General features: G+C 42.6%; 1 protein-coding gene across 37 annotated transcripts in view; it reads left to right on the top strand.

The window, feature by feature from the left end:
• nrxn3a (neurexin 3a) overlaps window positions 1-20882 on the top strand; it is a 2002176-nt gene that overhangs the window by 37098 nt on the left and 1944196 nt on the right. For all 37 annotated transcript variants that reach the window (XR_006312691.1, XR_006312690.1, XR_006312692.1 and 34 more), the window contains exon 2: window positions 6896-8238. Coding sequence is in view for 34 of the 37 variants with exons in the window: in XM_043697017.1 (XP_043552952.1) it covers window positions 7545-8238 (694 nt within the window). In the remaining 3 variants the exon portion in view is untranslated. The remainder of the gene's footprint in view (window positions 1-6895; window positions 8239-20882) is intronic.

Genomic DNA, 20882 nt, shown 5'->3' with positions numbered 1-20882 from the left:
ATTCCTGAAGAAGAGCTCATGCCCGAAACGTCGATTCTCCTGCTCCTTGGATGCTGCCTGACCTACTGCGCTTTTCCAGCAACACATTTTTAAGCTCTGATCTCCAGCATCTGCAGTCCTCACTTTCTCCTTGGAGGGATATGTGCCAAGCACAGGCAGGTGGTTTGAGTTTAGTTTGGGGACATGGTTGGTGTGGACGGGTTGGACTAGAGGGTCTGTTTCCATGCTGTATGACTGTATAACTCTACTTTGGGAAATATTGGCCTCCACATATTTGGAAATAAAAGTGACAACATTGAATGATGCAGGACAGAAGGAGCCCCTCAATCCTGTACTCATTCAAAGAGCTGTTCAATTAATCCTGTTGCTCTGCTCTTTCCCCAAAACACTGGAACTGTTTTCTCCTCTCTTCATATATTTATCCAGTTCCTTTTTTGTGAACTATTATTGAGCCCACTTCCACTAAGCTTCAAGGCCGCCTGTTTTAAATCAGGACAATTTTGTTAGTTCATGATGAAAGTATTCTTCTAATCGCCACTCTCTTTCTTTATTTTTGTCAATGACCTTAAATCTGAATCTTAGCATACTGACATTTCTGTCAGTGGAAACAGCTTCTTGTATTCACCCAATCAGAACTTCAGCATTTCAAACATCAGTACTAACTTTCTCTGCTCTGAGGAGTGAAACCACAGTCTCTCTTACACAACATGAAACTGAAATTATTCTTCTGTTGTTTCATTCTTTAGAATTTCCTCTACACCTTAATGTTCAAGATCTTGATAACCTTTCCAAAGTCTTGGCATCACACTTCACCTCTGTGCTGACGGAATTCCATAAAGTTCGACCTTCTTTGTTTCTTCCCTAAAAAGTCCTGTTACCCAAAGACTTGTGAGCTTTCAGCACTAGGTCTTAATGTTCACGTGTCACTTGAAAATGGTATCATTTATTTTCTGTTTCTCCTCTTTATTATTCCTGTTTAAAGGGATCACATCACACTTCCACGTCAACTATCACCTGCCATTTCTTTGCAAGTCTATCTATGCTCAACAGCAAAATAGTCCAGATGTTGGAAATCTGAAATAACAACAGGAAGTCTGGAAATATTCATTTGGCCAAGCAACATCTCTGGAGAGAGAAAAGACACAGTTAAGCTTTTCAGATTGATAACGTCTTTTTCCAGGAGTTCTGAAGGAAAGACCATTGACCTGAAAGATTGACTCCATTTTGTCTCTCCACAGGTGCAGTCTGACCTGCTGAATATTATCTTATTTTCTGATTCTCAGTCCTTTTGAAATCTGTTACTGTGCTCCTCACTGCTGACTATATTTGAGTTTAATATGGTCTGCACAGTTAGAAATTTTGCCCTTGAGTTCAAGTCAGAAAGTTCTGTAATTAAGCTTTCTGAAATTGGGTTTTTGAAATGGGATTACGCTATTCTCCCACCAGACTGTTATGTGATTGTGAAAAGTGATCTAGCAGTTCCAGAGTCAGTCCTACTCCATGGCTTCTTTGACAGCATCTTCGATTCCGTGACATTTTCCACACAGAAAACAGTAAATGGGAGCATCTCCTGCAAGTTCTCCAAGTGACTTTGAAATATATTTTTTCCCTTATCATAGAGTCATAGAGATGTACAGCAGGGAAACAGAACCTTTGGTCCAACTTGTTCATGCCAACTACATATCCAAACCTAATCGAGTCCCGATTTGGAGATGCCGGTGTTGGACTGGGGTTTACAAAGTTAAAAATCACACAACACCAGGTTATAGTCCAACAGGTTTAATTGGAAGCACACTAGCTTTCGGAGCGACGCTCCTTCATCACCTGATCAGGTGATAAAGGAGCGTCGCTCCAAAAGCTAGTGTGCTTCCAATTAAACCTGTTGGACTATAACCTGGTGTTGTGTGATTTTTAACTTAATCTAGTCCCATTTGCCAGGACTTGGCCCATATCCTCTAAGGAGAAAGTGATGACTGCAAATGCTGGAGATTACAGTTGACGGTGTGATGCTGGAAACGCACAGCAGGTCAGGCAGCTTCTGAGGAGCATGAGGAATGACATTTCCTGATGAAGAGGTTTTGCCCGAAACATCGATTTTCTTGCTCTTCTGATGCTGCTGGACCTGCTGTGCTTTTCCAGCACCACACTCTCGATCCATATCCCTCTAAGCCCTTCCTATTCAGATGCCCATTCAGATGTTTTTTTTAAATGCTGTAATTATACTAACCTCCAGCATTTCTTCTGGCAGTTCATTCCATACACTCACCACCTTCTGTGTGAAAAAGTTGCCCTTTAGGTCCCTTTTATATCTTTCCCCCTCACCCTGAACCTATGCCATCTAGTTCTGGACTCCCCCACTCCAGGGAAAAGACCTTGTTTATTTATCTCATCTATGCCCCTCATGATCTTATAAACCTCTATACCGTGATCCCTCAACCTCCGACGCTCCAGGGAAAACAGCCCCAGCCTATTCAGCCTCTCTCTATAGCTCAAATCCTCCAACCCTGGCAACATCCTTGTCAGTCTTTTCTGAACCCTTTCAAGTTTCACAACATCCTTCTGATAAGAAGGAAACCACAATTGCACACAGTATTCCAAAAATGAACCTGCACTTCAAGGTGTCTGTTCAGCAACACTCCCCAGGGTCTAACTATTAAGTGTATAAGTCCTGCTCTGTTTGCCTTTCCAAAATGCAGCACCTCACATTTATCTGAATTAAACTCCATCTGCCACTTCTCAGCCCATTGGCCCATCTGATCAAGGTCCCGTTGGACTCTGAGGTAACCTCCTTCACTGTCCACCACACTTCCAATTTTGGTGTATTCTGCAAATTTACTAACTATACCTCCTATGTTCACATCCAAATCATTTATATAAATGATGAAAATTAGTGGACCCAGCAGCGATCCTTGTGGCATACCACAGGTCACAGGCTTTCAGTCTGAAAAGCAACCCTCCACCACCACCCTCTGTCTTCTACCTTTAAGCAAGTTCTGTATCCAAACGTGTAGCTCTCCCTGTATTCCATGAGATCTAACCTTGACTCACTCACACACACACACACACACACACGAGTTCCCAGCCCGTCCACCCACCACCAGTCTGGATTGTTTGTGAAACTTTAAGGACTGCAGTGATTGAACATGGCTTACCACCACCTTCTTACACGCACTTAGGGAGAAGCTAAAAATGCCAGCAACTGCTATGAGTGGAAATTCAGTTCTCTTCCACTTTCCAGACTCTCCAGCAGAAGATACAAAAGCTTAAACACACATGCCAAGAGATTCAAGAACAGCTTCTTCCCCGATGTTATTAGACTTTGAATGGCCCTTTCAACATTTAAATCTAAACGTTGATCTCACTCATTGTTCACCTCTGCAGCTGTAATATTGTATTTCTTGCTCTGTTCTATCACCCTCATGCACTTTTGTATGGTATGATTTGTCTGTACTGTATGCAAAACAAAACTTTTCACTGTAGCTAGGTACATGTGACAATAATAAATCAAATCAAAAATCATAATTCTTTCTTTAAATCATTGTTGATCTTTGTTTGATTATATTGCTGGGAAGTGTCTTGGGATATTTTGTCTTTGCCTATGTTGGAGTGGATTCAAAGGTGCTTCACTGGCAAGGTACCAAAGATGAGGCTGTTCAGTTATGTGGGGAGGTTAGAACAGCTGGGATTGTTCTTTTTAAAGCAGGAAAGGTTGAAGAAAGATTTAATTGAGGTGTTCAAGTGGAGTGAAGTGCCTTAAGGTGTCTATGGGAAGAAACAAGTCTCTATTTGTAAGAAATAGGCAAACAGTGGGCACAGATTTAAGATAGATTTCGAAAGAACCAAAAGTCGATACTTCACGGAGGACTGCAATGCTGCTCTAGTCCTGCTACATCACAGGGCTCAACATAAAATGAAAGGTTGTTCCAGATACTGAAGTGGCCAATTAAATATTTTACTACATCAGGTTTTAAAGAAATTATTAGTTTGCTATGGAAATAAAACTTATTTGATGAAGATGCAGTAATTGGTTATGAAGACGTATACATGCTTCTCCCTCCAAAGATGCTGACCGGCTCCTGACCACAGTACATTCACTTTGGTTTTTGGAGAGTATCTGTTTGTGGAACAGCTGTAGCATTGAAATTTGGTACATACTTGTGATAGCAATCACACATCCCAGAAATCTAATTATTTTTCATTTAGTTATAGCTTACATTTTCACTGTTTGTATTGATCACTCATGGGATGTAGGTGTTGCTGCCTGGGCCATTATTTATTGCCTACTATTAGTTGCCCTTGAGAAGGTGGTGGTGGTGAGTTGTATTCTTGAACTGCAGCAGTCTATTTTCTGCAGGCAGACCCATAATGCCCTTAGGGAGGGATTGCCAGGATTTTGACCCTGCGACAGTGAAGGAACGACAATGCCTTATTAAATGGTGGCTTGGAGGGAACTCTGCAGGTGGTGGTGTTCCCACATATCTGCTGCACTTGCCCTTCAAAATGGAAGTGGGTTTGGCAGGTGCTGTCTAATGAGCCTTAATGAATTTCTGTAGTGTATGTTGTAGAAGTTACATGCTGCTACAGAGCATTATTGGTCAAGAGATCTGTGGTGCTGGAAAAGCACAGCAAGTCAGGCAGCATCCGAGGAACAGGACTCCCTTGTCAGGTCCACACCCCCACCAGCCCTTCTCCCTCACCTTCATCAACTATCACTTTCCCAGCTACCTCCCCCCAACCCCACCCCCTCCCATTTATCTCTCAGTCCCGACCCATAAGCCTCATTCCTGATGATGGGTTTATGCCTGAAACATTGATCCCTTGCCACATGGTTGACAATGCCCTCCAGCGCATCTCCTCCACTTCATGCACCACCGCCTTTGAACACCACCCCTCCCAATGCAACAAGGTCAGAACCCCACCCCGGTCCTCGCCTTCCACCCCACCAACCTCCGCATACAACGCATCATCCTCTGCCACTTTTGCCACCTCCAAACAGACCCCACCACCAGAGATACATTTCTATCCCCGCCCCTATCAACATTCCGAAGAAACTATTCCCTCCGCAACTCCCTTGTCAGATCCACACCCCTCACCAGCCCACACCCCACTCCGGGCACCTTACCCTGCCACTGCAGGAAGTGCAAAACCTGCACCCACACCACTCCCCTCACCTCTGTCCAGGGCCCAAAGGGATCCTTCCACATCTGCCATAAATTTGCCTGTACCTCTCCCAATGTCATCTACTGCATCCGTTGCACCCGGTGTGGTCTCCTCTATATCGGGAAGACAGGACGCCTTCTTGTGGATCATTTCAGAGAATATCTCTGGGACATCTGCACCCACCAAACCCACTGCCCTGTGGCTGAACACTTCAACTCCCCCTCCCACTCCTTCAAGGGCATGCAGCTCCTGGGCCTCCTCCACCGCCAAAACATTAGCACCTGACGCCTGGAGAAAGAACGCCTCATATTCTGCCTTGGAACCCTGCAACCACATGGGATAAATGTGGATTTTAACAGCTTCCTCATTTTCTCCCCACCTGCATATTATCCCAGTCCCAGGCCTCCAACTCAGCACTGCCCTCCAGACCCATCCATCACTGTCCCCTCTGACCTATCACCGTCTCCCTCACCTTCATCCACCTATTGCTTTCCAAGCTACCTCCCCCCAGCCCCACCCCCAACACTACCATTTATCTCTCAGCCCCGACCCAGAAGCCTCATTCCTAATAAAGAGCTTATGCCCGAAACGTCAACTCTCCTGCGCCTCGGATGCTGCCTGCTGTGCTTTTCCAGCACCACACTGAAAACACTGATCTGCAGTCCTCACTTTCTGCTGGTCAAGAGATCTGCCTTGTCCTAGATCATAGAATCATATCCACACTGACCCTCCAAAGAGCATCCCACCCAGACCATACCCCCATCCTATCCCTGGGACCCTGCATTTTCCATGGCCAATCCACTTAACCTGCACACTGGGAGAAAACTGGAGCACCCAGAGGAAACCCACACAAACAGTTACCCAAACGTGGGATCAAATCTGGGTGTGAGACAGCAATGCTAATCACTAAGCCACCATGTCTTGGATGGTGGCCAGCTTCTTGAGTGTTGTTGGAATTGCAACCATCCAGGCAAGTGGGGAGTATTCCATCGCACTCCTGGTTTGTGCCTTGTAGATGGTGGACAGGCTTTTGGGGAGTCAGGAGCTGAGTTATTGTAGGATTAGGCTGTCATAACTAGTTCTAGAAAGCTTTAGAGCAAATTTTTACTTTCTCAGTTAATTCAGAGACTTGAGCCTCAGATTTCTCTTAATATTTTAAGGAAGGAAAGATATTTCCCTCCCAGATGACTGACCAGCTGGGTGCTGAATGAGTGAATCTATCATATCAGCAGTAGTGTGAGTGAATTATAATTTGGGATATTCGGAGGGTTTTGACAGATTTTGTTCAGTTACAAAAATCACTGCTTGATGAAGCTGCTAACCTTCAGTGGCATTGCTCTTGTAGCCAAGTGACAGTGTCCCATCTTCAAGCCTAGGAAGCTCCAGTTTGACTCCCACCAGTCTGAGATGTGACTGAACAGGTCGATTGAAAAATCTAGTTTAAAACTATTGTTTATTTAGGAAGGCGTTTCTAAATTATTTGATCTGTGATTTAAACAAAAATGCAGAGTTAAGGAGCTGCAGATGATGGAAATCAGAAACAAAAACAAATGCATTAAAAATGCATAATAAAAACAGAACTGCGAATGATGGAAATCAGAAATAAATACAGAAATTGCTGGAAAAGCTCAGGCGGTCTGACAGCATCACAACCTGCTGATCCTTTCCAGCAATTTCTGTTTTTGATTGTAAAATTAAATCCATGTTTTTAATCATGTTCTAATTTCATTTGCAGGTTGTCAGGGGTGATTTGGCTTCTCTGTGGCTGGAGCAGATACAAAAGCATCATGTGGCGCCTGTGGGTTACGCTAATAGCATCCAACAAGTGACAGTCAGGATCGATCTGCATATTCCTGTCCGCAGAGAGGAATACCGGTGCAGTTTTTGCCCTGTGGATGGTGGTTTTCTGTTGAACGACTCAGAGGAGTTTACATCTTTGACTATCTAGACAAACTGTTGGTCAGATTTGTTTGTGCACACACACACACACACACACACACACACACAAGTGAAAGCTTCGCTGTGCATTTTTCTCATTGTCCGCTGCCTGTGCCTTTGGGATGTGGACAATCTTCTAAAACTGGGGATCTGCCAGTATTCGAGGGATTGCTTTGATCTAACTCAGCTGATGACCTCTCAGACTTTGACCAGTGTGGATTTAAACTACATCTTGCTGTGAGCGGGGAATTGTTTCTTTCTTAAAGAAAGAACCATAAATCAGAAACGAAAGCAGAAATTGCTGGAAAAAGCTCAACAGGTCTGGCAACATCTGTGGAGAGAAATCAGAGTTAACAGGGGTGGAGTAATCTATTTTGTTTAGTCTGTTTGCTTTATCCCTCCCCTGGCTGTGTGTGTGCATTTATATCTGTGCTTCTGTTAACACAATGTTAACCATGGATTCTTTCTGCTTGGTGCTGCTCCTGGGCCCCTTGGCTGGGATCTGCCTGGGGCTGGAGTTCACAGGGAGCCCCGGTTTGTGGAGTCGCTTCTCGCGTTGGGAGGCTGGCAGTCGAAGTGACCTGAGTTTCCAGTTTAAGACCAATCTGCCCGAAGCGCTTCTGCTGTACCTGGACGACGGCGGCTTCTGCGACTTCCTGCAACTGGCCATCGCCGGCGGCCGGGTCCAGCTCAAGTACAGCATCGATTGCTACGAAGCCTCGGTGGAGATGGACAGGAGGGTGGATGATGGCAAGTGGCACTTTCTGATGGTCAGCCGCAACTTCCTCAGGACCGTGCTGGTCCTGGACGGGGACACACGGTCAGCCGAGGTCAAGCCCCAGCGGCAGTACATGAAGGTGGCCAGCGACCTATTCGTGGGTGGGGTCCCCCAGGACATTCGAGAGACCACCTTGACTTCCGTCCTGGTGCAACGGGCACCCCCCTTCAAAGGATTTATCGAAGACTTGAAGTATGGAGACTCTGCGCCAGTGCTGCTTGGGAGTCACTTAGTGAGACTGGACAAGGAAGGTATTTGCACTGAGAATCCTTGTGAAAACGGTGGAGTGTGCTCGTGGATAGAAGGGGAGATTACCTGTGACTGTACTAACACGAGCTATATGGGGCGGTACTGCACTGAAGGTGAGAACAAATCTCTTTGCCAACTCATTACCCTGTGACCTGTTACAATGTGAATGAAATAGGATGTTTTCATTTCTTTGGCAATGAATTATTCACTCTCCTATCAAACTGGGTGCTCAGACTGACGGTTCAATGGCTTGCCATGGTGTGGAGGTGCCAGTGTTGGACTGGATTGGACAAGGTCAGAAGTTACATGACACCAGGTTATACTCAAACAGGTTTATTTTAAACCAAAGCACAACTTTTAAACCAGAACTTGTGATTTCAAATAAACCTGTTGGATTATAACCTGGTGTCATGTGACTTCTGATGGATTGATGTCTCTCACTGGTTCCATCACATTGCAGACCATTACAGTCTGGAGTGGTAGTCAGGATGCACTTTACCTCAAACATCTTGGACTGGTGGCAAGTAATGGGAACCCCACCATCAATTGCTAAATAGCAGTGTGCACCTTTGCCCTGTCATTGAGCTTGAGGTGATGTCCATTCAATTCTCTGGTGTTGTTCAAGGCTCATAGGTGAACAATGACTACTTAAACTCTAGTTGTCGAGGGGGTTTAGCATCTGCAGAACCTGGAGAGGCAGGAAAAGATTGGCAAGGAAACATAACTTGCAGTCCTGATTCAGTCAGCTGAATGGTTAAAATTATTTTCAAATCCACCCATTAGTTTGTAAATAGAATTGATTCTCAGAGAAGCAGAAGGATTTGTGTTCATTCTCCTTTCTAAATCTCTTCAAGAATTCACTTTTTTAAAAAAAATCCATCTTGCTTCACAGATGATTAGAATAGTATATTCATGTGAATATAAATGGCTCAAAATCTAAACCTGTTCCTGATCATGTTTAAGCCAATTGATTTTAAGCTTTGTTTTTCACAGTTATGTAATTGTCAGTATGGAATCAGGATATTGTATATTTTTCAATTTATTGGAAAATGCATTTGCAAATCATAATGATGTCTGAACACTTAGTGTGTGAATGTACCTTACTTGTTTTAATTCTAACTGAACTGCATCATTTCACAATAGAGCTCTCGCCTGGCAAGATGGGACATGAACATTGTGTCATCGACTACCATTAGGATTCTTTGTGTATATTCTTGGTATCGTTTGGAAATATTTGCATACTTAGTCAAGTTCTACTGCATTTGTGTTTTCATGGTTTATGCATCTCAGGGAATAGTGATTCTATCCGACATTTGTGTGGTTGGCATGTCTTTTCTTCAAAAAACTGATCTTTTTTCAGCTGTAATTGATTGTGTATTTATCCCACTTTCTTATAGCCTTCATAATCCTTGTCTATTTGCTACAGTGCTCAAGGTTGAGAATTCATGTCGTAATCTACAGAGCAATTCTACCAAATTTTACTTACTTAAAACAATTTAAACCTCAAGTAATCAGTGAAAGCTAACCAGACAGGTTTCTCATGGCTCAAAAGGTAAGCGTGCTAACCCATTTCACCCTGGAACGGTGCGACTCAGATTTACATCTGTCTGTGTCACCTGGTGGGTTGCAGGTTTTCATGAAAGCCATTGGGAGAGAGAACTGAGAGTTGAAATATTTTCTCCAAAGGAATGGGAATTGTGTGGAAACAGAAAACGCCTTGCAAAACAGAGACTTCCAGAAAGAAAATGGCTAACTAATACGAGTAGGAAGATTGCTAATACTAACTAGTCCTTTGACACTGCATTTCAAAATATTGATTATTTGTTGTGAATAATGCAGATATGTGCACCAATCTCAAAATGTTGATGTGTGTACCCTGCACTCATCTTTGTGTGGTTTCAAATATCTGAGCAAACTTGAGAGAAAACAGTGACGGCTAAAGAAAGTTACTTTTTTCCTAAAGTGTAACAGATTCCCAGAAAAGAAAATTCATCATTTGAAAAATTGTAGAGTTGGTAAAGATTGGGAACAGTAAGCTTGGTAGCTAAATTTGTGTGGTTTCTTGGTAATCTTCATTGCAGACAATTGATTACATTTGAAAAGACAGAACAATGACATAATAGTTTCTGGATGAAACTTGCTGCATCTCACTTGAATGATTGACTCCTATTTCATATAACTTCCCTTTAAGCTCTTTTCCCCCTTAATTGTAGGTGCTAAATTGAAACATCAATAGAATACAGCTCATTTTCATTGCAACTCAAAGTTAAGATTGAAGTCTTGTAGAAGCTGTTTAAAAGGTGGTGATGGTGGCAGATACTTATTATATTAAAATATATGATTCAAAGTGTTAGTTCTAAATATCGGATTTGTACCTTTTATAGCAAGGTAGATATCTGGGTGTTGATTCACTTTCAGGGATTGGTATGCAGTGACAGTAATGACTACAGGTAATTTTGGAGCATTAAACACTTGCATATTTACAACTGATCAATATCTTAAAGTTATTATGCAGGAGGCTTCAGGTAAACTGTTCGAACAGTTAGTGCTTCTGAATTGCTTTCAGGAATTGATCTGTTCACATTTGTTTGCACACACAAAGAATGTCACACTAGCATTTACAGAATTGTAACATGCTCAGTACATCCTGAAGAACTGCCACAGCACAACATTTTCCTTTGTATATCATGGGCCATTGAGACAACAGCAGATCAGTTTTGTTCAGGACCCAACAGAGAATTCAATACACCTGAGAGTAAATTGATGACAGATCCTTGCTAAATGTGCAAAGAATATCTGGGGCGGATCTTTTGTACTGTTACTTTAGTCAGATTTTTAATGTAAAAAAACAACATAGTAGCTTCAGGCAAGATCTTAAAAGATGCACCCTGTTGTGGAACAAATCCCTCAAATGCTGCTGAAAAATCACGAACAGATTTTGCCTTTGTTCCTTAGTTATTATATTTAAATTTACATATTGAGAAGCTGTCATTCTGAGTTGACAAGCTGCTGTTTAAAATAGACACGTACAGAAATCTTTGTTAGACTGTCTATCATACCCTTATAAATCACTTATGCTGCTTTTTAAAAAAATTGACCCTGACATTTTATTCTACTCTCCTCCCATTCTCAAATGTCATTCCAATCCATTTAAGCATTGATAGACACCAACAGTACGATGACCATGGACTGTTCTGTGCTGTTGGATTATGGGATGTTCCAGGGTATGACTTGCAAAAGATAAATACATCAAATCCAAATAGTGCCACCTTAAGATTTCAATTTGTCCCCTTTCACCGTTATCTCACCACCAAGTGTTAGGATGATAAACTGGTGAAGGTAAACCGTCATGAAAATTGGCACATTTACATGATAACATAGTAGGTAGAGGAGTAGAAGTAGACAATTTAACGCCTTGAGCCTTGACCACCATCATGGTTGATCATCAAGCTCAATACCCTACTCCTGCTGTCTTGCCCTATATTCCTTGATCCCTTTAGCCAAAGCAGCTATATTAGGGATGATCAGGAATGCAACGTTGAGGTTAAACTCATGATCTTAATGAATGGTGGAGCAGGCTCGAAGAGTCAACTGGTCTATTTTTCTTCCTTTCTTGAATGACATCATTTTGATATGAGTAGAGGCAAGAACTATTGGTTTGCAGCTGGCTGTTCACCATATTTATCGAGATAAAACATGAAGCAATTGAGACGAATACCTGCTGAAGTCTTATGATCATTACCACACTCCCACTCTCCCATTCCCTCCTGACTTTATTTTACTGCAGACTGATTATTTAAAGCACACTCCTGACTTTCAGAGAGCAATCCAGTTGGTACCATTCAGTAGGAGGAATGGAGAGAGAGCAAGACCAGCAAATCTAAACGGTACAGTTTTGGAGAAACAGATAAGATGGGTCAAACAGCCTCCCTCTGCAGTGTAACGACTCTGTAAAGAATTGAAGGTGTTTGTACACAAACACCATTTGCAGATGATTGGAGAGCTTAACTAAGCAGTTCATAAAGACAGTGAAAACAGGAGGTGTTGGGTATATTCAGTAGGTCAGGCAGCACCTATGGACAGAGACAAGGAGCTGAGCATGCCCAGGCCCTGGAATTCACAGGCAGTCATAAGTCAGTTGGGAAGATATGGTGAGAACAGAGAAGTGGTATTTTTCCAAACAGCCTTTCAATAGCTAGATGAGAAGATTGCTAGTGAGTAACAAGGGAGCCATTTATGTGCACCAACATTTCATTAGTACACATGCAGTTTGCTATTTTCCCAGGCAGTGGAGAGAAGCTAGATATTGACAATTCCTAACATGAAAGTCTTAGAGGAGACCTGTTGGCTACAGGCCTTCTGTTTGGTCGGGGAAGGGGAACTCAATCTTGGACAGCATTCACCAACATCTCAGGGCACACTGCATGGTTGGCGACTGCCTGTACTCTCTGTCCAGAGATTGGCATCGCCCAAACACCTGCCTCAGTACATCATCATGACACATCTTAGTCTCAAAATAGCATTCAGCACTTCAATTCTCGCTGGCACTTTAACATTGCAATGCTTGCTTTGCTTCCTTAGTCTTTACTCACTTTGTGCCCACTTGGATGCTCACAACATCTTTGCCTTGACCTTTTGCTGAGGCAGATAGTTCGGGAACTTGTCTTTCTTGGCAGTGAGCAGTCAAGGGAGACTATGTTCAACCAGGGGCTTGGTCTGCTCATTGGTCAGGAAAAATGGTGAGGTTTCATGAGTAAATGGGAGGTACAGAGGACAGGAAGGATCAATATTTGGGGGATGCAATGGGCAGGTGAGAGTCATTGAGGGAAAGTGCAGCACACAGTATTTAGAGTGGTAAACCATGGGTTTGGTGGGTGCAGTGGTGGAATTAGTGAGTGTGAGGCAGCAGGGAGAAAGTGCTTGCTCTTCTGGAATACAGAAAGTAATTAAACTTCTTGTGACATTGCTGCACATTCCTCCAGACCAAGGACATGGTGAAGTGTTAGCATTTCCACAGCTACTGAGTGCAAGATTCCACTCGTGTGGTGCCATGGATGTGCATGTGTACCTAATAAGGTGAGCAGTGTAAAATTGTGTGAGAAAGGTCACCAGGGCTCACGGAGGGGAACACTCCATGAAACTCCTTGAAGTTGTGAATTAGCTGATTTTTTTTTGTGGCCATGGGGGAGGGCAAGTTCAGCCCTAGATTTTGTTTCATGTTTCATGATGGAAGTTCATTGGCCTGAATCATTAACTCTTTCGCTCTCCACTGCTGCTGCCTGACCTATCTCGAGCATTTTCTGTCCTTGTGTCAGATCCCCAGAATCTAGAGTGTTAAAATTTTGCGTTAGCATTCCAAGCATCATAAATACAGTACAAAAGCCAAGAAGGTATACAAAATCTAGGTCAATTCTATATAACCACATGTTAGAAAGGATGTCAAGGCTTTGGAAGTGCACAGAAGGGATTTAATAAAATGGTTCCTTGGATAAGGGATATCATTTTCATGGCTGACCACAGAGTTGTGATTCCTTCGCAGGTAGTGATGGCTAAGAGGAAATTTGATCAAGATTTTTTAAATTATGAGGAATTTAGATCAAAGTGAATAGAAACTTTTTTCCAATTGCTAATGGGTTGATAAACAGAGGGCAGAGATTTTACACATTAGGCAAAAGAACATGAGACGGGAAGTAAATTTTTTCACTCAGTCAGTACTTGGGATTTGTAATGAATTGCTTGATGGATTAAGTGGATGTAGGTTCAACCTTCTGAAACAAGTTGGACAGATAATTGGAAAAAAACTTGGAGTGATATGGCGAATAAGCAACTACCTGAATTTTTCTTTGTGTGAGTTGCCACGGTTTTGATGAGCCACATACTTTTTGCATCTCGAGTCTGGTCTGTGTGAGGTTCACTTACCTCAATTAGATGGCAGTTTTAAAACTGAAATTGGTTTTAATGGGTAATTTTTAATTGGTGCTCGCCCATTTCTCTCTTTAAAGATGAGAGAAAGGGCTGTAAGTGGGTGAAGAGCTTGCTTCAGGCTGCATGTATTTTGGAAATATATAAATCGAGGTACTGTTGGGTATTTTCTGAACCAGACAGCAAGTCATCTAACTAATGTAAGGGTATGGAATGTTTTGCCTGCATTGGTAGTAGATTCGCCAAGTTTAAGTGCATTTAAGTCGTCATTGGACAGGCAAATGGACGTACATTGAATAGTGTAGGTGGGATGGGCTTCAGATTAGTATGACAGAGCGGCGCAACATCAAGGGCCAAAGGGCCTGTATTGCGCTGTAATGTTCTATGTTTTATGTAATGGTCCTTAAAGAAACTGCTAGTAGACAACTGATGTCATATGAGGAGCGGTTGAGTAGTCTGGGTCTGTACTCAATAGAATTTAGAAGGATGAGAGGGGGATCTGACTGAAATACTGAGAGCCCTGGATCAAGTTGACGTGGAGGAGAGGTTTCCAATGATAGGAGAGATTACAAACTGAAAGCATAGCCTCAGAGTGAAGGAACAACCATTTAGAATTGAAATGAGGAGACATCTCTTCAGTCAGTGAGTGAGTAATCTATTTGTAGAAGGCTGTGAGGTCTAGTTATTGAGTGGATTTAAGCCAGAGATAGACAGGTTCTTGATTGGTAAAGGGTTACGAGTAGAAGGCAGGAGAGTGGGGTTGAGGAACACATCAGCCATGATAGAATGAGGGAGCCGGCTCAATGGGCTGAATAACCTGATTCTGTTCCTATATCTTATAATCCAGGAAAGAGCCCCAGATTTTTTTAAGCTATGCAAAACCAGATAACCTTTTTATTGGAGCAAGATGCACAATGGTCCTTGGTGGACTGTGGCTAATTACTTATAATTTGGTTGAGTGGGGCTAGGAAATGGAACACTTGCACAGTGAGGAGTCCCAAAATTTGCCACTTTGACAAGTGATTGCTAGCCTGATGGCCTAAGTCAATCCAAATCTCAAAACTGTAGTTGTCACATGATGATGAGGAATTCCTTCCTTAGAATGAGGAAATTGGACTTTGGAGAAAGACTCGAGCCTCTGGCAGTAAGTTGATGTTGTCTATCCACTCATTTTTAGAGGGAGAAGGAGCTGTTGAAAGTCTCGGTGAATTCATTCTGAGCTGACAGATGCATTTGCCTGCATTTTGCCAGATGTATTTACAGATTACACGGGGGAACCTTAGTCCAAACTAATCAGTTTTTCTGTAGATTTAAAAGGATTTCTGTTTAAATCAGTGACTTACAACAAATTCAAAACTAATCAGTTCTTCTGTTTTTAATATTTCAGTCATAGTTTTTTTGGTGTGTTCCTGCACTTCACATCTGGTGTACTTGGTCTGCAATTTATTGAATGTTATACAAGCACCTCAATCAAGTGTCATTTGCATTTGAATTGACACCAACAACCTCAATTTAAATGTATAAATTTGTAATATATTAGCATAAATTGTTCTGGACATCTTATTTTGCAATGGTAAACTCTTGAAGGTTTCCTGATTAAACACTGATTGCATTGCAATCTTTGATCCTGAAAGGTTAACATCATTGCAGATCAAGCCTTGCAGATTGTATTGCTTGTCAACAGCAGTATTTGCTGTTGCATGGGAGTTTACAGAATATGCCAATGGCCCAGGAACTAAATGAGATGATCTACGTTTTCACTGCCAATTCACAACAATTATTCATTGAAATGATTGCAGTCCTGTACTCTAAATGCTGGGCTCAGATGCAACTAGATTTTCCAAACCACTGTTATGATTCTACATCATCCACACCTTTATCATCTATACTTCCCGCAGCCAACATATCAAAGGCCCATCCCACCCCGATTGTAATCTCTTCTAACCTCTTCCTCAGGCAGCTGACATTAACACAGGTATCAAAAGTTTCAAGAAAAGCTCCTGCCCTGCTGTTATTAGACTTCTGAACGGACCTGTCAAATTTTAAATTTAATGTGGATCTCACTCTTTGTGCACCTTCTCTGCAGCCATGACATTGTATTCCTCACTCTGTTCTATTACCCTGATGCATATTGTATGATATGATCTGCCTGTGCCACATGTAAAACAAAACACTTTACTGTACTTCAGTACATGTGCCAACAATAAATCAAATCAAATCAATAAAGTTAGATTCTTGTAATCATCCATAATATCTTTTCGTCATCCCTACGAGCTGAACTCTACTTGGCATAGATTCTATCTTCTGCATGTTGCCTCCATTCCTGACAGTGCAACACTTTTTTTGAGAGGCAACACTTTTTTTTTTATTGACAAGTTTTCAGGGAATGACCATAAAGCTTTAGGAGCCCTAAAAATGTTTTCAGTGACCAAGCATTAGCCATGGCTGGAGCGTCATCAGTGTAGAGATAGGTGTGGCCCCAATAGTCACTTGATATAGAAGCAGAGGCAGGAAGATTAGTGTTAAGGGTCGGGATGATGGAGAAGGGAGGTGCCGTATCAAAAAAAACAAGTAAAGGTTATAGGGAAGCATTAGACTAGATTGGGAGGATTGGGATTACCAAGTACTGGGGAAGGAGGAGTGGCAATGGAAACGGAAGGTGAACAGTGAACATCAGCCGTGTCTTCAATAGCATGAAACAACAAAGTTTGTTTAAGATCCTGGCTTCAGCTCTAGATGGAGTCCAAATCACTTTATTCACACAATACCATCATTGAATATCAGAAATGAGAGCGGAACTGAATCACGTTGGTACTTGAGTTGTTGTCAGATGAGAAAGAAGCTGACTGTGTGTTTTCACAGGATAAAACATGGATCTGCAATTGTGAGAGACCAGGGAAATGGAATACTTTTGCTGGGAAAGAGTCCGTTCAGGCAGCTATTGAAGGTTTTATGATACTGCAGGGGTTATGGATGAACTGAACTTTAGTAGATTGCTTGGCACAACCGCTAACCCAGTAGCTACGAGGCATGGACTTAAACTCAGAAGACGAATGGTGAATACTGTTCTTATGTTGCTTTTTCACATGGGACGGTGGATCACAGAATCTGAAACATCAGCCTCCACCTTTTCTCTTCTAGATCATTCTCCTGACCAGAAACACCCCCCCCCACCACTGCAAAGGAACTTAGCTCTCTACCAGTTTATTCAATTCTCCAATTACAGTTATCAAACAGTAAATACTGCCCACCGGAGACTGTGTTTAAAATAAAAGCCAAAAAGGTGGGGAAACAAGGGAAGGGACTGAATGAAAATGGAGACGGATATAATGCACCTCAGCAGCTATGGTGCCCACTTCTCTCAATAAGCTTTGAGGCTCCCGGGGATATCGCATGGTCCCTCTCCAAGGATCCCAGGCAGGAATGTAGCCATGGGGGAGGGGCAGGCAGTTATGAACTACGACCTCTCTACAACCTGCTTATTTTAGTCCAGGAGTCGGGAGAGCTAACCTTTTTATTGTGAGAAATCAACCAATAACCTAATTTGTAAAAGTTTGATTCACTCTGTTTTCTAATCAACCTGTTCAACGATGTTATTACACACCTCTGGAACTGGTGGGACATGAACCATGGCCTCCTGGCTAAGAGATAGGGACATTGCCACTGCATCACAAAAGCCCTCCAATGAGCAAATTAAAGAAAGAATAATCAACAACCATTGTCCACTACAGTCAATGTCACAATGGCAAAAGGTGAACAAAAAGGTGGAGAGATGGGAGGGAACTAAATGGTCAGTGCATTGAGGATAGGAGTTGGGAGGTCATGGTTGTGGCTGTACAGGTCAGTAGTTAGGTCACTTTTGGAATACTGTGTTCAGTTCTGGTTTCCCTGCAATAGGAAGTATGTTGTTAAACTTTGAATGATGCCAGGGTTGGAGGGCTTGAGCTGTTGGGAGAGGCTGAATAGGCTGGGGCTATTTTCCATGGAGCATCGGAGGCTGAGGTGTGACCTTATCAAAGTATGTAAAATTATGAGGGGCATGGATCAGGTGGATAGCTGATGTGTTTTCCTCATGGCTGGGGATGTGAGGGGGGACAGGGGAGTCCAAAAGCAGAGAGCATAGGCTTAAGGAGAGCGGGGAAAGATTTAAAAAGGACTTAAGGACCAACTTTTTCAAGCAGAGGGTGGTATGTATGGAATGAGCTGCCAGAGGATGTGGCAGAGGCTGATACAATTACAACATTTAAAAGGCATCTGGATAGGGATATGAATATTGGCGAAATGCTGGCAAATGGGACGAGATTAATTTAGGATATCTGGTCAGCCCATGCTGTACAACACTATGACTCTATAATAGTGGTGAATCAGGGAAGTTTGGGGGAAACTATTCTAATTAAGGAATTAATGCTTTAAAAATGCTGCCCAACAGGGGCAGAATGAAAACAAAAAGAACAGGGGAGGGTAGGTAGAGAGGGAGGGAACTAAATTAAAATGGAGATGGAAGAGGAAATGATGTAACCCCCATGGTAACCACCTCTCCCATTAAGTGTGTTGGTGGACACCACGTGTTGCCTGTCTAAGGGCACCCAGATGTGAATGTAACCACAGGGGAGGGGGAAGAGAAAAAAAACTGCAGATGCTGGAATCCAAAGTAGACAGGCACTAGGCTGGAAGAACACAGCAAGCCAGGCAGCATCAGGAGGTGGAGAAGTCGATGTTTCGGCTGTAATCCTTCTTCAGCCCTGAAGAAGGTTTACACCCGAAACGTTGATTTCTCCACCTCCTAATGCTGTCTGGCTTGCTGTGTTCTTCCAGTCTCCTGATCCTCTATGCAGGAGAGGGGAAGGCAGTCGGGAAATATGAACACTTCCTTGTTTCAGGCCTACTGCCTGGGCCTGCTGATGGCCACCTTGGCCAGGGCCAGCAGCTGGCCCGAGTGGCCCTCTGACTTGCCCAACCCCTGTGCACCAAGTGCCCAAAGATCAGAACCATGGAACTGATGTGCAATTGAAAGAACAACTAAAAGTTTTTTTTTTAAATGATTGAACAGGATGCAACCACCCACAACCAATATATACATAAAGAACCCATTTTTAAAAAAAAAATTCTTTTGTTGTTTTATAACTAGAGGTGCTTGAGCAAACCACTGAACAGTTCTTTCCACCACACCTGTGTTATTTTTCTTTCTCCTTTATCCTCCAACACTTATATTTCTCATGAAAGTATTAATTTACATGCAAAGCCCGTCAAGGATAGTGCAATGACAATGAACATGAGGAAAAGATAGAGAGGGAGCTGTGAAACCAAAATGGAGTTGGAGGTGGAAGCAAGGCATTCCTTCCCCCTCCTGCGATTTGTTTGATACTATTGCATTCAGCATCACATTTACGTTTCAGTGAAAATACAACCATAAGATGTAGGAACAGAAGTAGGCTTGTCACACCATTATATGTGCCTCACCAATCAGTGAGATCATGGCTGATCTGGTAATCTTCAACTCCATTTCCTTGCCTTTTCTCCAAATCCTTTCACTGATTAAAAATTTGTCTATCTCAGCTTTGAATGCACTTAGTGAACCAGTCTTGACAGTGCTCTGCAGGAAAGAATTCCACAGATTCACTAATCTCTGAGATGTTACAATGTTACAATGTGGAAACAGGCCCTTTGGCCCAACAAGTCCACACCGACCCGCCGAAGCGCAACCCACCCATACCCCTACATTTACCCCATACCTAACACTATGGGCAATTTAGCCCATGGGCCCATAGCTATGGGCAATATGACAGTTCTTTCATACCTGCTATCAGCCAAGTGAATCTTGTTTAGTCTATCCTCTGCAGTTGCATTGTGATATTTGTGCCCATTATTAGGGTGCTAGCCAATTTCTCTACCCCTGTTGAGCTTGGCAAGCATTATGCAAGTTAGCAATCCCACTGGTGCATTCTCCATGGCAATTCTTCTCCTATTCTGAGTGTTCTTCCACCTTCAAACTATAGATTGTTGTTCGCTTTTTTTTAGAATCCCTACCATGTGGAAATAGGCCCTTCAGCCCAACAAGTCCACACCGACCTTCTAAAGAGTAACCCACCTAGACCCGTTCCCCAAACCTATTGCTGTACATTTACCCCTGACTTTTGCACCTAGCCTGAACACAATGGGCAATTTAGCATGGCCAATTCACCGAACCTGCACATCTTTGGATTCCTCCAGAGCATCTGGAGGAAACCCATGCAGACATGGGGAGAATGTGCAAACTCCATATAGACCGTCCCTAAGGCTGGAATCAAAGCCGGGTCTCTGGTGATGTGAGGCAGGAGTGCTAACCACTGAGCCACTATACCACCCCATTGAAATTTGGTATTCCAGCAATTCTGTTCTGATCAGTGTAAGATAAAACACTTCTCGTTTTTTCATCAATGCACACATTTTTCTTCACTATGAAAATTCTCACTTTCAAAGCAACATCTTCTGTTGAAATATTGTAAGATTTTGTGGCTCATGTCTTGTCTTGGCTAAGTATTTCTCACAGCACAGCTGGCAAACCATGGGAACATTTCAAAAGGCAAATAGGATAAATCATTAAAATTATTAAAACATTCTGATACGATGAATTTCATTGATAAACTGAGCGTTAGTATGATTTCTGATTCTCGCTGTAGCTACTGAGGAAATTTTCTTCACTTAAACTTCAAGATATTACACAGCACATTTGAAATGAATGTGTCTTTTTTTCGCAGTAGTTTGGAGAGCCTCAAGTTAGGAAAAGAAAACAAAATTTTAATAAATAGGAGAAGTTGTTAAGTGAAAATGAGCTGTTTTCTCATATGAAATGCTA

Source organism: Chiloscyllium plagiosum, chromosome 10 (assembly GCF_004010195.1).
Source record: "Chiloscyllium plagiosum isolate BGI_BamShark_2017 chromosome 10, ASM401019v2, whole genome shotgun sequence".
Classification (NCBI taxonomy): Eukaryota; Metazoa; Chordata; class Chondrichthyes; order Orectolobiformes; family Hemiscylliidae; genus Chiloscyllium; species Chiloscyllium plagiosum.
The sequence above is the reverse complement of the archived record's forward strand: the minus strand, read 5'-3'. Positions and strand labels throughout refer to the sequence as shown.